The 15,101-nt window shown below is 37.1% G+C and overlaps 1 protein-coding gene, 1 long non-coding RNA gene and 1 other non-coding gene across 3 annotated transcripts in view; all 3 read left to right on the forward strand.

Annotated features, from left to right (window-relative positions):
• The window catches only part of LOC127631842 (ephexin-1-like), a 31,473-nt gene extending 24,393 nt beyond the window's left edge, over positions 1 to 7,080 (forward strand). Inside the window, exons 8-15 of the mRNA XM_052110215.1 lie at positions 126 to 255; positions 494 to 568; positions 2,020 to 2,109; positions 2,553 to 2,716; positions 5,017 to 5,175; positions 5,288 to 5,367; positions 5,538 to 5,642; positions 5,860 to 7,080. Of these exons, the coding sequence (XP_051966175.1) occupies positions 126 to 255; positions 494 to 568; positions 2,020 to 2,109; positions 2,553 to 2,716; positions 5,017 to 5,175; positions 5,288 to 5,367; positions 5,538 to 5,642; positions 5,860 to 6,077 (1,021 nt within the window). The 3' untranslated portion in view covers positions 6,078 to 7,080. The remainder of the gene's footprint in view (positions 1 to 125; positions 256 to 493; positions 569 to 2,019; positions 2,110 to 2,552; positions 2,717 to 5,016; positions 5,176 to 5,287; positions 5,368 to 5,537; positions 5,643 to 5,859) is intronic.
• A 4,115-nt stretch (positions 7,081 to 11,195) lies between these two features.
• Positions 11,196 to 11,269, forward strand: trnai-aau (transfer RNA isoleucine (anticodon AAU)). The gene has a single exon. It is a non-coding gene; the product is annotated as a tRNA-Ile (tRNA).
• Positions 11,270 to 12,201: 932 nt separating this feature from the next.
• Positions 12,202 to 13,422, forward strand: LOC127631853 (uncharacterized). The gene is made up of 3 exons (XR_007969019.1): positions 12,202 to 12,323; positions 12,611 to 12,804; positions 13,172 to 13,422. It is a non-coding gene; the product is annotated as an uncharacterized LOC127631853 (long non-coding RNA).
• The last annotated feature ends 1,679 nt before the right edge of the window (positions 13,423 to 15,101 follow it).

Here is a 15,101-nt window from a genome sequence, read left to right on the forward strand (position 1 = left end):
TTGCTGTTTTTAAACATGCACCCCAACTATTTTTATAAGTATTGTTGTATTATCCTTTTGTTACACACTTGGTATCATTGTCCATAAATGTCAGGATCATGTCTTTTTGTTTTTGTTTTTTCCAGACAAGAAAATACTCTTTTTCGAGAGAATATGTTCATTCTGGAGAATCAGCCGAAAGTTAAAGGCCTCTCGTTTACCTCCTTCCTCATCCTCCCCTTCCAGCGAATCACACGGCTCAAACTACTTGTTCAGGTAATAGTCAGCCAATCAAATGTTTTTAAATATTGGTGGAGGGTAAGGGTAAGCTAATTAAATACACAGCCAATCAGAGTCTCCAATTTGTTTTTGCCGTTTATAGCCAGTTGATTTTATTCTGGAACCTGAATTTAGCTATTAACCTTTGCTGTTTATGTGTGTAATGGTAGAAAATAATAAATAGCATGTCTTTATCTTCTCAATTGTTTTGCAAAACTGCTTCTTTATATTCTAGAATATTCTTAAGAAGGTGGAAGAAAATTCAGAAAGAGAAAAGACTGCCATATTAGCGCATCAAGAGTTGGAAAGGGTAAGATGTCTGTATGTGTATATGTTACTTTGCCCAAAAGGATATGAAAACCTGAACTCACTGACATTGTGAGGAAAATAGCTTAGTAAACATACTAAATAATGTCTTAAAGTAAATGTAAAAATTCCCAAAGATTTCTGTGATGGTAGGTTTAGGGTTAGAGGACAGAAAATATCATTAACTCAGTATAAAACAATAGAAGTCAATGGAAAGTTACCAGCATGATAGAAAAACATACACGTGTGTATCATCTCAGGGTGTGGTGATAAACCCTGGCACTAGTATGTCTCTGGACTTTCTCCTGTCGAGCACACCTTACTTTGTTGTCCATGACAACAAAGTTACTGTGCCACACCTCTTGTTGCTAAAGAAGCAACCACAAAATGACTTTAATAGCTGAGCAATGGAATGCTGCTTTGTTCTCAATTGTTTTCTTTAAACATCTTAAAGTTATTACTGGTGCAACATTTTGGAATTACTGTAATTACAAGATGACAACTCTGATTCTACTCTTTCACGGCCTCAGACTCTAGAACTTATTATGGAGGAATGGATCCGTGTTCGGATCCGAGTTGTTGATGGCATTAAAATATTTGATCACTACATGAATGCACCTCTGTATTCTCTTGCAAAATATTTAAGAGCTTAGAAAGTGTGTTAGGTAACACTGGCTTTGACAAATGTCATATCAAATAGAAATATACTGCAATACCAAAAATTTGAGACCATTAGTGAATTTATTTTCACTGCAAATTTAATTATCAGCATTATATTTTTTGTGAAATTTTTAATGTACACAAATTTCTTAGTAGCCTACATTTGATAAGTGACATAAATAGTGCAGACTAAAAATGTCTTCTTAATTTTATATCATAACATTGTTGTAATGTTTTGATTTTTTTTAATGTACTTGTTTAAATGAAAGAAATCACAGGTTGTGTGTGGCTTCAGACTTTTGGAGTTACAGAATTACAGAAATTCCGAAATTATATTGATGCACCAAAATTCTCAAGACTTCATTTCAAAGCTTTTGAACTGATCATATTCAAGAGAAGCAATGTTGAATTATACAGAAAAGGTAATGCCCCAAAGGGCACACCTGAAACAAAGAGCTGATTCTGGTACTGCCATTTGGAGTTAATCTAATACGTTTTTTTTTTTTTTTTTCAGTCAAACATATTCTTTTAAGCATGGGCATTTTTTTCTAATTGTGATGAAAACAGTTCTGAAAATTTCTTCACAAGAATTGTCAAACCTGATAAACTGGATACATTCCCCACAAGGAAATCACATTTACAAATGGGCAAAATAATGGTCTAATTTTAGATTAAAAAACACCTGTTGCAAGTTAGTCTATAGTAATGACAGTTAGCTCATTTTAATTAAACATTTGACTGATATATCCCCATCAATATATTAAGCACATGTATGTGTGTGTTTGTTGCTGTCAGATTGTAAAGGAGTGTAATGAAGGTGTGCGGAAGATGAGTCGCACTGAGGAGCTGATCAGCATCGAAAAAACACTTGAATTCAAGTCAAAGGTACATACAACTACATTACAGAGGATGATATAAACATAACTTTTAAATAATTCATCGTAAAAAATGAATACCGGAACCCTGAAACTCAGAACTGTTTCTCGTTTACTTAACGGGTTAGTTCACCCAAAAATGACAACTCTGTCACCATTTAGGATGAAAGAGGATAAAGTGGGACAAAGTGTCTCACTTAACCTGTATTCACCCTGTTCACCCTGATGTCAGTCCAAACCATACGACTTTCTTCATTAAACACTAATGGAGATGTTTTTCTGAAAGTCCAACATGCTCTTTTCCATACAATTAAAGTGAATTTGAACTAACCCTTTAATTTAATTGTTACTTGAACCCTTGGTAAGCATTCTTAACGGTTCTATTGGATACACTGTATCAAAACAGTGTCATCTTATTTAGCCCATAATATAGTGTTGTCTCCTGATTTGCAGTCCGTGCCTGTGATTTCACACTCTCGTTGGCTCCTGAAGAAGGGTGAAGTCCAGCAGATGTCTGGACCCAAGAGCACTAGGACCATGCGCAGCCGCAAGCTCTACCACCCCATTTACCTGTTCTTGTTCAATAACCTGCTGCTCATCACCAAACGCAGCTCCAGGTCTGCTGTCACATCATCACACTGCACTAAACTTAGTAGATCATAAACTAGTGGTTGACCAACTTGGGTTTTTCAATGGCCGATATGATATCTAGAGATTGGCTGATGAAAGATATACAGTATAATCCCCAAAGTATATACACTACCTATCAAAATTTGGACACACCTACTCACTCTTTGGTATTACTATATTCCACATTTTAGAATAATATTAGTCATCAAATGGAAGAATGTAGTGACCATAGCACATTATACAAATCAAAACGGTTTTATGTTTTTTCTTCTTTAGAGTCCAGCTCAATACACTCATTACACATGCAGGTCCCATGTATACTGAACAATTGTTGGCTGCTGTTTCTTAACTATTTCTTCCAATATCCATTTCTTTTTAAATTTAATAATTTAATAACCACTTGTTGATCTGAAAAAATGGGTGTCATTTTAAAGCTTAGAATTTTGACTTAACAATGCATACACTGATCAGCCACAACATTAAAACCACCTGCCTAATATTTTGTTGGTCCCCCTCATGCCAACAAAACAGTGCCATCGCACATCTCAGAATAGCATACAGAGATGCTGTTCTTCTCACCACAATTGTACAGAGAGGTTATCTGAGTTACCGTAGATTTTGTCTGTTCAAATCATTCTCTGTTGACCTCTCTCATGAACAAGGCATTTCCATCCACAGAACTGCCTCTCACTGGATGTTTTTGGGGCCATTCGAAGTAAATTCACGAGACTGTTGTGTGTGAAAGGAGATCAGCAGTTACACAAATACTCAAACCAGCCCATCTGGCACCAACAATCATACCACGGTCGAAATCACTGAGATCACATTTTTCACATAAACTGAAGCTCCTGACCTGTATCTGCCTGATTTTATGCACTGCACTGCTGCCACATGATTGGCTGATTAGATAATCGCATGGATGAATGCTGGTGCCAGACGGGCTGGTTTGAGTATTTCTGTAACTACTGATCTCCTTTCACACACAACAGTCTCTAGAATTTACTCAGAATGGTGCCAAAAACAAAAAAAACATCCAGTGAGGGGCAGTTCTGTGGATGTAAATGGCTTGTTGATGAAAGAGGTCAACAGAGAATGGCCAAATTGATAGTTGGTAAAACCATAAAAAAAGATTAGATAGCCATATTGTTGGAAAAGTCTCAATTAGTAGAATGCAGCGAGCAACTGTTTTTCTCTCAGAGGTCAAACTGCAGTGAATATGAGTGCATGAAATTCCCACTGACAAACAAGAAGATAAAAACAGAAGTGGCTTATTTGTCACATTGTCCTTATTACTTCCTGAAACACACATATAACAGAGACAATGACACATCTTCACTTACAGTGAAGACCATCCTGATTCATACAGACCCAAACACAACATAATATGATAAGTAGATCTTGAAACATTCCTCAATGAGTGTACATGGAATAGTAATCCACAAAAGGGCGGTTACAAACTTGTATTATGCTATAAATGTGGTTTATGAGGACATTTCTAGTGTTCCCATAATTTAAATCGCTTAAAAAAACATTCTAAACAATGATTTGTTTTGAAAATGTAAAGCTGAAAGTTTTTTTGAGGGTTAGGTTTAGGGTTAGGGGTTAGACTCTATAGTTCGTACAGTATAAATATAATTATGTTTGTGGAGAGTCCTCATAAGGATAGCCACACCAACATGTGTGCACATGTCCGAGGACTTTGTGTGTACAAACACATATCCACATACAGTATGTGCTCATCTATAGGGTTGGGATGCTCCTGAACACATAATATTTCTGTATTTTGTAGTCTAATCCAATCATTTCCAATGGCTTGTCATTTTTGAATGGGAACACAACAAGTGTAAAAAATTTAAATAAAACCAGTAAAATGCCAAAAAAAAAAAATAATAAAAAAATACATCAAATTTTTTGTGTTTTAAAATACCATATGTGAAGTCAAGGAATTGTATTCCAATTGGATTGTTAAAAGAAATCTGTAAGAAAAAAAGGTTTTCGGGACATAAGTGTTAATCACTTACCCAAAACCTGCAAAAAATAAATACAAATTAGCCATTGTCGGTGGATTTTCGAAATGACAATTCTATTAACTGGCCAAGCGGACATGTTTATTGGCCAGTGTTCGTATTCCAAATTTGTGTAATATTGACCGATTAATTGAGCTGGCCGATATATCGGCCGATCACTACCATAAAATCACCGGTCCCACTCTACTATTAGCATGTTTCTTGGGGATTGCTCTGTTTGTTTTGGCTGTTGGTTTATTGATTTATTTTGTGTCTTTCAGTGGAGAGAAGTACCAGGTTCTGGACTCTTGCAGTCGCTCCATGTTGAGGACTGAAGACCTTGAAGATCAGGGTCAGATGCTCGCCTGTTCTTTTGTGCTGAAACTACTGGAGAACCAGGAGGACAGACAAGTCAGCTACATGCTTAAGACTGAAAGCATGTGAGAGCACATTCTTAAAAAGTCCACATTAGAAACTATTATTATGGCTATTAGAATATGTATTTTCTTTATAGTCTCACATTTACATTAATGGCACTGTTCAAATTTACAGGAGTGATAAACTGCGCTGGATCAACGCATTGACTCCAAACCGTCGTACGAGGTTCCTCTCAGCCAGTGCTCACCAACCAGGTAACTCACAGACTCGCACAACATCTGCACCTACTTGGAGCTGTTGCCTAGTGGTCACATACTATGACACAGTGAGCTATGGCGATCATGCCATGTTCCTGCCCTTTTCTAATCTCAGAATCGTATCTGTGTGCAATAAATGATTTATTGTGTACGTTGGTGTGTGTCAGATTCTCCTCAGGTTCAGTGCATCCAGTCCTACTCCTCTCAAGAGCCAGATGAACTTCCTGTAGAAATGGCTGATGTGCTGCACATTTTGGAGTGTACTGATGATGGTGAGAGCTCATTCATGACCATTAAGAAACATTTCTATTCTCAATTGATGAATAAATACATCAAATAAATGATAATTACAGTTTTAAAGACTGTAAAAATCCCTCTCAGATAATATCCTGCCACATGTTCTTTCCTTTTATTTAATACTATTCTTGTTACATACCCATCCTGTTTTTCCTCTCTTTTATTTTCATTGCATATGCTTCTCTCACGCAGGCTGGATGTTGGGAGAAAGGTTGCACGATGGAGAGCGGGGTTGGTTCCCCATCCGTGTGGTGGAGAGGATTATGAGCGCTGAAGTTCGGGCACAAAACCTGAAAGAGTGCCAACGGATTCAACAGGCTCAGGAAGGAGCGCAAGGGTCTAGAGCAGCCTCTAGAGGGCGCCGTGCAACTAAGAGTCCCCAGTTCACTCCATCCTGGTCTGATGTGTAGATAAAGAGCATGAAATGACATCCTATTTGTTCGCTCATTCGTGACCCGGTAATCCGAAAGTAATGCCACCTAGATGTCACGGTCGCATTGGATCCATGGGCTATGGTCACCGATCGATAGTCATTATATGTCCAGTGTTTAACAAATACATGTCTGGTGTCACACTTAAGACTTGGCAGGGTCCTGAAACAATCTTGCACTATAAGCACTTGTGTTTTTGAATAGCTGCTTTCATTCAGTCTTGACACACTGTTCGCATGAAGGATTTCAACTTACACAATCACATACAGGGACCAGTTTCCAAAGTTCAAACACATGAGATGAACTGAGAGCAGGAGGGAGAGGAACCGAAAGCAAATTAATAGTACGTCAGGACTTTTGTAAAGTCATTATGCTTCTCTCCAAATGGAATGTATTAATGTGCATGGTCACACCTTACTGACAATACAGGTTTATATGTTTTTAACCTTTGAGGACAAGAGGACGTACTGTACCGTATAAAGCTCATTCGCCTCCCATCAGCTTGAAGAACAAAAGAGGAGATAAAATGAACAAAGTTAATGCAAATATCTGTCTTTTTATTGGAATTGATTGAGTATGTCCTTAAACATGGAAGTATGCAAAGCTAATGAAGAATAAGGCATTTAAGATTTGCACATGCTTTATGAAAGGGTTTGACATAAGTACAAGCACACATACACATCAAATATTGTTTTACCTACACAAACACATTTTCACACAAAAGGCAAGCAATCTTGCTGAACCAGTCTAACATTAATCTTTTCCAAGAGAGAATGTATCTTCCATTAGGGAGAAGAAATTTGCTGTTGAGCCGGAGTTGGTGTTTATGTAGTTTATGGCGTGTGCATGTTCATATGAAAACTTCTCATGTTTGTATATGTGGTAAAACATTAATTAATTAATTAATTAATTAAACAAAAATGTCCAATTTCATTTTGTAAAAAATATAATTTATTGTTAATAAAAAAATAAATCTTGAATGTTCAGGTCTTCTCAAATATCTAAGCTGTTTTGTGTAAGCCTACAAATGTTGACTTATTGTAATCAGCAAGATATTTCTGTAATAGTTTGTCTGTTTTCTCTTCATTCGGAGAGTGTTCGCCAACTCGATTTACTTCGGTAAATGTGACGTACTTGCGACTGAAACAGTATATTCAATGAGAAACGAATTGTAGAACGGGATTTGATTTTATCCAATTGGAATCGATTGTGAAATGTGGTATCTATCCAGAGTTTTCCAGAACACGAATGTGTTCACGATTCATAACGGAAGCCTGTTTTCGTTTTCCGGTCTCCAATGTGATGTTTAGCATATATAATTCATAAAAATTGCCAAACAAAAAACCTTGTGGCTCCATAGTGCCAAACTGCCAATGCATTTCATAGTAGAGATGACCAGATTTTGACAGAGCCTCACCCGAGTGGATAGATGACATGAAGTGATGACTTGAGGTAAGTTGGATGGTGATATTAAATGGATAGTTAAAAAATACAATTCTCTCATCTCTTACTCACCCTGCCGTTCCAGATGTGTATGACTTAGTTTCTTCTGCTAAACACAAACAAAGATTTTTAGAAGAATATCTCAGCTTTGTAGGTCCATACAATGCAAGTCTATAAGGGCTAAAACTTTGAAGCTTAAAAATCACATACAGGCAGCATTAAAGTAATCCATATGACTGCAGTGGTTTAATTCAAGTCTTCAGAAGTGATATGATAGGTGTGGGTGAGAAACAGGTCAATATTGAAAATCTTTACTATAAATTCTCCTCCCTGTCCAGTAGGTGGCGATATGCACAAAGAATGTGAATCACCAAAAACAAAAAAAATCTTAGCAGAGAAGAGCACTTACAAGGGCTGTTTCAAAGTGGATATTTCCACTTATGACAGCCAGCAATTGCACAAGTTGAGCCTGAACTATTTTTTACATGACAAACATTTATAAATGGACATTGTTCTTCATCTTGATCGCTTGTTACGGTAGTTGATTCATTGCTAATTATGGAGACCGGAACCAGAAAACAGTCCAGCGATAATCAGAATCATCATGGCGCCGCCCAGTGGTTGGTCAGTAACCAGGGTTTTTAAAACTTTTTTGTGTCAAGGACCCCCAAATTTGATGATCCCCATGCGGAGGACCCCCTGTGTGATAAAACTATTTAACATGATATTATGTAGATTTATTATGTAGGTTTGCAAAATTAAATAATTGGCATTTATATTGTATTGAACCCAAAATAATTTGATAAACTTTTAACTGGAAAATAATTCATTTTTATCAAGCTGACAGTTTATCTTTATTGTGCTGGAGTAATTTTAGATGTATAAACCCATAGAGAAACAGTAAATGAAAAAAACTATTATTACAAAATTATACATGTAATTAATATTAAATTATATATATAATTTGTGAAAAGCACTATTGTGGCAGGGCGGAGGGCGGGGTCGGGTCGTGATCCTGCGCGCCCGGTCCCGTATTAGGCTAATTATGCCTCCCTGAGGTTTAAAGGCCGACTGCGGGACCGGGAGCGCAGGATCACGACCCGACCCCGACCCCGCCCTCCGCCCTGCCACAACTATATAAATGAATTAGCAAAAATATTAAAAACAAAACCAAATATCAAAGCAGCTTTACAGAGTATATTGCATTACAAATAATATGTATTACTATAATATATGAAATTACAATATATACCAGTTTATAATAGTATTTTTATTTCTTAAACAAAAACATGTGATTAATTAACGATTTCAGTTAGTTTAACATATGTAAATTATGTGAAATAATGTCAACATTTTAACACTTTTTTTTCTCCTAAATATTTTGTGGACCCCCTAGCACTCCCTTGTGGCCCCCTGGGGGTCCCCGGACCCCAGTTTGAAAACCCCTGCTTTAACAACAGTACAACTCACATGAAGAGAAGTTTATCCCTCGCAGCCTCGTTGTGATTCTCGCCAAATAATAAAGATGGCTTCTGTAAATAAGCTCTATAGTAGGTGATTGAAGGGGAGGGATTGGTAACGTCAGGCATAAAGGAAAGTCTTTTCAGAGGCAGAGATAAATTGGTATATTTGATAGAAGATCGTTACGACACTTTTCTTTTCCATGGAATTAACTGTAATGATGAATTGTGCATAAGAAGACCAGGACACTTCTGAATTTATGTTGACTTTAACAGTGAATGACATGTTTTGTGTCCTTTTGATGTGTTAGATCTCACACACACACACACACACACACACACACACACACACACATGTTGTGTTTCCATGTTCTATGGGGAATTTCCATAGACATTATGGTTTTATAATGTACAAACTATATAGTCAATCCCCTAAACCTACACACACACGTGCAAAGCAGTTTCCTGAATCGAGAGATTTGCATAGAGCACCAGCTGCAGAACCAACAACACCAGACCACTTCCTATTTCCCAGCTGTTCACAGACATCTTATTACTCTAAAAAGCATGCTGTCAGTGTTCAGATATCTTAGGAGCATTTGGAGTTGTCTTTTGAGTGCCAGTCTGAGATAGGGTGCTATATGCAATTCCACTTGCAGTGTACTGAAAGATTACATGTACATCATTATTAAATGCACAGTGGAAAGCCTGTGAGTGGAACCCCATAGAGGGAAAAAGTACCAAAACGCTAATCTAGATCATCAGAAGAGCTCAGTGTTGTGTCTAATGCATTACTAAGTAATTATTTTCTGTAATTAATTACTTTTTCATTGAAAAGTAAAGTAAGGGATTACTCTTAATTTTTCTGTAATTTAGTTACAGTTTCTTCTGATGTAATTGTGTTAAATACTTAATAGACTATAGAACAATTTTATATAAAACAATAGTGAATTTAAAATCGAAATGTAATGTCTAATGATAAAATATATGTTTTCTAATTTCACACTGCCCCCTTAAATTCTTTGGCTAGTTCATGAATAATGTTTTTGATTTTATATGATTTATTTGAAAGAATTTAAAGAACAGTTTCATGTCCATCCTTGTATTTTTCATCTATTGCAGTTGATCAGGGTTTTAGAAAGTAATTTGTATTATGTATGAAATTACTTTTCAGACAGAGTAATTAGTACAGTGATCTAATTACACTATAGAAGATGTAATTAGTGGTTAGTAATTAATTACTTTCTTATCCAACACTGGAAGAGCATATCAAAATCTATTAAAGATGGGAAGATAAAATTCATTTCTCGGACAGACAGCTCCAGCCACAGCTATTAAAATCAAGCTGGGTGACATAATAATGTGTCACTGCATCATGGTAGATAGCATCAGAAATTCTAAATAGTGTGATATGGAGATTTTAGCAATGTGTGTCTGAAATTGAGGTTTTTATTTTTTCATTGGGTTCTGAGATAAACTAGCAGTCTTTTATCAATGACAGATAAAGATAAAGATCAGGCAATAATATGAAGTTATCATTACACTGGAGATTTCTTTTTAAAATTCATGAGCATACGTGACACCAAAATACTTTAAATAGCTTTTTATTAATGCTGTGTATTGAGAAAAAGATGTTGGAGTCGCTTTGACGAGACTCTAGCGACATCTACTGTTGATATGGTGTAACTGCAGCTTTGTGTAAATGCATGCTGGGCGCAAGTAGTTAAAACCAAGGAGCTCTAAAGATAAAAATAAAATAAAACAAAAAAACAACAGTGAATAGACTTAAAATTACAACTCACAGTCGCTCCTGACGATGAAACTTCTTATTGGCGCCATAAAGATATATAAGAATTGCTAGTAGGTAAAACAGGTTGGTTCTCCGGTCTGTTATCTGCAGCATGCAATAATACTTTTGTAATCTTACTAAACTGATGGATCCAATTATGGGAATTAAGATTTATAGCAAAAGTTGTTTTATTATTAGTTTGCAACTTTTACGTTTGGGTTAGATGTTACTCGCACTGCTACAACTGTTGTTGATTTTATTATAGAATATTGTGCAGTATTTATACTCAATGTTTACTTTGTCGTTTTTAAGATTTTTAATGTTTTATTCCTTTTCCCTGTTGGTATCGTCTTTATAAATACTTGTGTTTGCATTAAAAACAAAGGGTCATATGAGGTGCTTTATGGCCGGTTAGCTCAGTTGGTTAGAGCGTGGTGCTAATAACGCCAAGGTCGCGGGTTCGATCCCCGTACTGGCCAATTCGCTTTTGTACTTTGATTGTCCATCACATTGGCCGCATGAAGGATGTTTCAAAATAAGCTTTAATGCCAATTATGCTTACACATACAACGAATTTGTCTTGGTGACAGGAGCTTCCAGTGCATAACAATACATAAAAATATATAAAAACAGCAGCAAGACATAGATAACAATCAAAAATATATTATAAAAAATATACATTGGGGGTTGCTTTAAGACTAAGATAAACCATAAAACCTTGTGTGATGTTATTTTTTATCTACATTTTCTTTTGAACTTTTCTCAGTAAATTGCGTTTAAAGTTTACTTGTTGGGGCAGAAAACCATCAGATTCAGTTTACTCTAAACAGCTGTACTAAAGTGGACAACAGAGCCCTCTTGTGGCCAAATCACGCAATTACGTTTCTAAATAAATAAATAAATACATACATCAAAAATCTGGGCTTAAAGGGAGGAAAAAAAGGAAATATGATCAATATGTCCAGGTATTGTACCTTGTGAGAACGGTCGCATATTTATGGAGCCAGAACAGTGACTTTAAAATTTGGCATCAAAAATTAAAATTGGTATTGAAAACAAAAGCAGAACTGAAAAAGGAAACATTGGCATTGAAACATTTGTATTGTAAACAGTTGTGTTGGCATTGAAACAAGTATTGGCACTGAAAAAATTAAAAAAATTAAAATCTTACAAATATTATTTTATTTTATTGGGATTTATTTGTATTTTTCGATGACAATCTTAAGATTTTTTCATCATGTCACTCTTTTTCAGTGACAGGTTTTTTTTACAATGTCAGTTTTTTTTCAGTGTCACTGATTTTCAGTTTCAACTTTCTGTCACTGTTTTGGCGTGGAGAGTGGGAGGAGTCTGAGGGAGGGGTAAGTAGAGCATAGTTTGCATATAATTTGCATATAGGCATACTGAAGAAGTAGGCCTGCGTCACTTTTCTGGAACCCGCGCCGTCTGCTCTGAAGGCTCTTGTATGGTGGCGTTATAAAAAAATAAAAATAAAAAAAAATGTCTAGTTTACCTGGAACTTCCAAACCACAAGTAAGTCTGTTTTTCCCCCTGCCATTTACATGTTTATTCACGTGCAACCTGGCCGGTTTGGTTAACTTTTAACGGCAGTTATGCTGTTTTTTAGACGTCGACTGGAACATGTAATACATATTACTGCTTTTCTCAGTTTACCTGCCACTGGCAGATGAGCCAGAGCGTTTATATGGACCCATGCGTCTGAAATAAAGAATGAACTAACTAACTAAATGGGGACGATGGGTAAATGGTAGCTAATGTTAAGTGTCCAGTCCTTTGATGTCTTCTTTCTTCTTCTTTAGGAGTTGGAGGCCAGTGTTATTGCTGCTGCACAAGGCCTCATAAACGTGCTAACACAAAACATTCAGCAGCATCACACCCCAGCACAGCAGAATCCATTGCGGTCACATGAGCACCAGAGTCGACAGCAAGCAGGTCAAGGGAGGTGTTGCTGAAATTGAGAGAGATGGCAGATTCGCGACCCCAACAGAGGACTGTAAGTTAATAATCAAAATATGTTTGCCTATTATTAGGTTTTATATATTTGGCTTTTTGCTCTGACGATCCAAGGAAATGACAAGTTTATTTTTAATACATATTTTATCTCATGAATTGCACTGAGTTCTGCTTGGCTCTCTATAACAATGTGAAATTAAAATTTAAAGTTTTGCATTTGCTCATATCTGGAATGAGTGGTTTCTAACATTAAATTATTTGATTTAAATGTAGTTCATATTTAATGAAATGTGCGCCAATTCAGCATTACCTTAGATCTGCCATACAGCTATAGAAGAGTAGCTTGTCATGGCAACTTGAGCACTGATACATGTCATCACATTAGAGTTTTATAATGTTAATTACAGGAACCTTTGATTGTGAGGCAGTTCATGGAGAGAATGCTGAGAAGGCTTCAGGAAGTTCTGCGACGTCAGCCTGTGGATTTGGATTATTTACACTTTGTTTTAAGTCATGAAGTGGGACTTGTACGCTCTTTTGCCAATGTTGTAGAACTGCCTCAAGATGTTGATCGTGCTTTATCTGACTTATTAAGACTTCTTCGTTTACAAGAGGAGAGTTATCCAGCTCATACCTATGCTGAGGTTCTGGTTGGTGATAGGGGACAGCCAAAACTTGTAATTTCTAAAGAATAATAATAATAATAATAATAATAATAATACATTTTATTTAAAGGCGCCTTTCTCGGCACTCAAGGACACCGTACAGGGATACATAAAACATTTAAAAACACCAAGATTAAATAAACAACAACATTAAAAAAGGGGTAGAGCATAGGCATTTTTGAACAGATGTGTTTTGAGTTGCGATTTGAAGTGGAAAAATGAATCGATGTTTCTAAGTTGGGGTGGTAATGAGTTCCAGAGACGGGGAGCAGAGCGGCTAAATGCTCTGCTCCCCATAGTGGTGAGACGGGCGGGGGACAGACAGGTGTATGAAGGAAGAGGATCTAAGGGAGCGGGTGGATGTTTGAACATGGAGAAGATCAGACAGATATGGGGGGAAAGTTTGTGGATGGCCTTGAATGTTAACAGAAGGATTTTGAATTGAATACGGAACTGGACCGGGAGCCAGTGAAGCTGTTGAAGCACAGGAGTGATGTGGTGAATAGAGGGGTTCGAAGTTATGATGCGGGCAGCTGAATTCTGGACCAGTTGAAGCTTATGAAGGGATTTGTGAGGAAGGCAGAAAAGGAGAGAGTTGCAGTAGTCCAAACGGGAAGTGACAAGACTATGGACAAGAACGGCGGCAGTGTGTGGTGTAAGGGAGGGGCGGAGGCGATTAATGTTTCGTAGATGGAAATAGGCAGACCGGGTAATGTTATTGATGTGGGACTGAAAAGATAATGTGGTGTCAAGGATGACACCCAAACTCCTAACCTGGGGGGAGGGTGAAACAGAGGAGTTATCAATAGTGATTGAAAAACTGTCGGTTTTGGATAAATTCGATTTAGTGCCAATGAGAAGAACCTCAGTTTTATCACTGTTTAATTTGAGAAAATTTTGGGAAAACCAGGTTTTTATTTCTGTAATACAATCAGTGAGGGAAGTGGGCGGGGAAGTGAACGAAGGTTTGGTGGAGAGGTAGAGCTGGGTGTCATCAGCATAACAGAATGTCTTCAAAACCTAATCGATATGCAGTTGCCCATCCCCTGTGTAGCTAAGCTCCTGGGTGTCTGCAAAAGGACAGTGTACCGGCGGATGCGTGAGTATGGACTATCAGTTACGGGATCATACAGCAATCTCACAGATGAGGAGCTGGACAATCTTGTGCGCTCAGTTAAATTGAAGATGCCGCATATAGGTTATAGAATGATGAAGGGTGAACTGCAAGCGATGGGACACCGTGTCAGATGGGACCAGGTTTCAGCATCCATGCACAGGGTGGATTCTGCAGGGATCTTGGAGAGAATGGCACGTTTAGGCTGTGTTGCTAGAAGAACATATTCTGTCAAGGGTCCCCACTCACTGTTCCACGTGGACACAAACCACAAACTTATCAGGTGTGTTTGTGTGTGTGTGTGTGTGTTAGTGTGTGTGTGTTTCACAAGAATATTGTTATATGTTCATATATTTATATTCATAAATGTTTGTTGAAATAGTTTGCAGAGTGAGTCTCTTAATTGAGCTTTTACAACGTTTGAAGGATGCGGGTAGATTTTGTATGCCATTACAACATGGGCTATAGATTGCTGGAGCTGTATTTCAATAAAAAACCTTTTTAATACAGTTTATTAATGAAGCTGCACATAGAGTTAGTTTGTGCCGCCATTCTATA

The sequence above is a fragment of the Xyrauchen texanus genome, chromosome 38, assembly GCF_025860055.1.
Source record: "Xyrauchen texanus isolate HMW12.3.18 chromosome 38, RBS_HiC_50CHRs, whole genome shotgun sequence".
Taxonomy (NCBI): Eukaryota; Metazoa; Chordata; class Actinopteri; order Cypriniformes; family Catostomidae; genus Xyrauchen; species Xyrauchen texanus.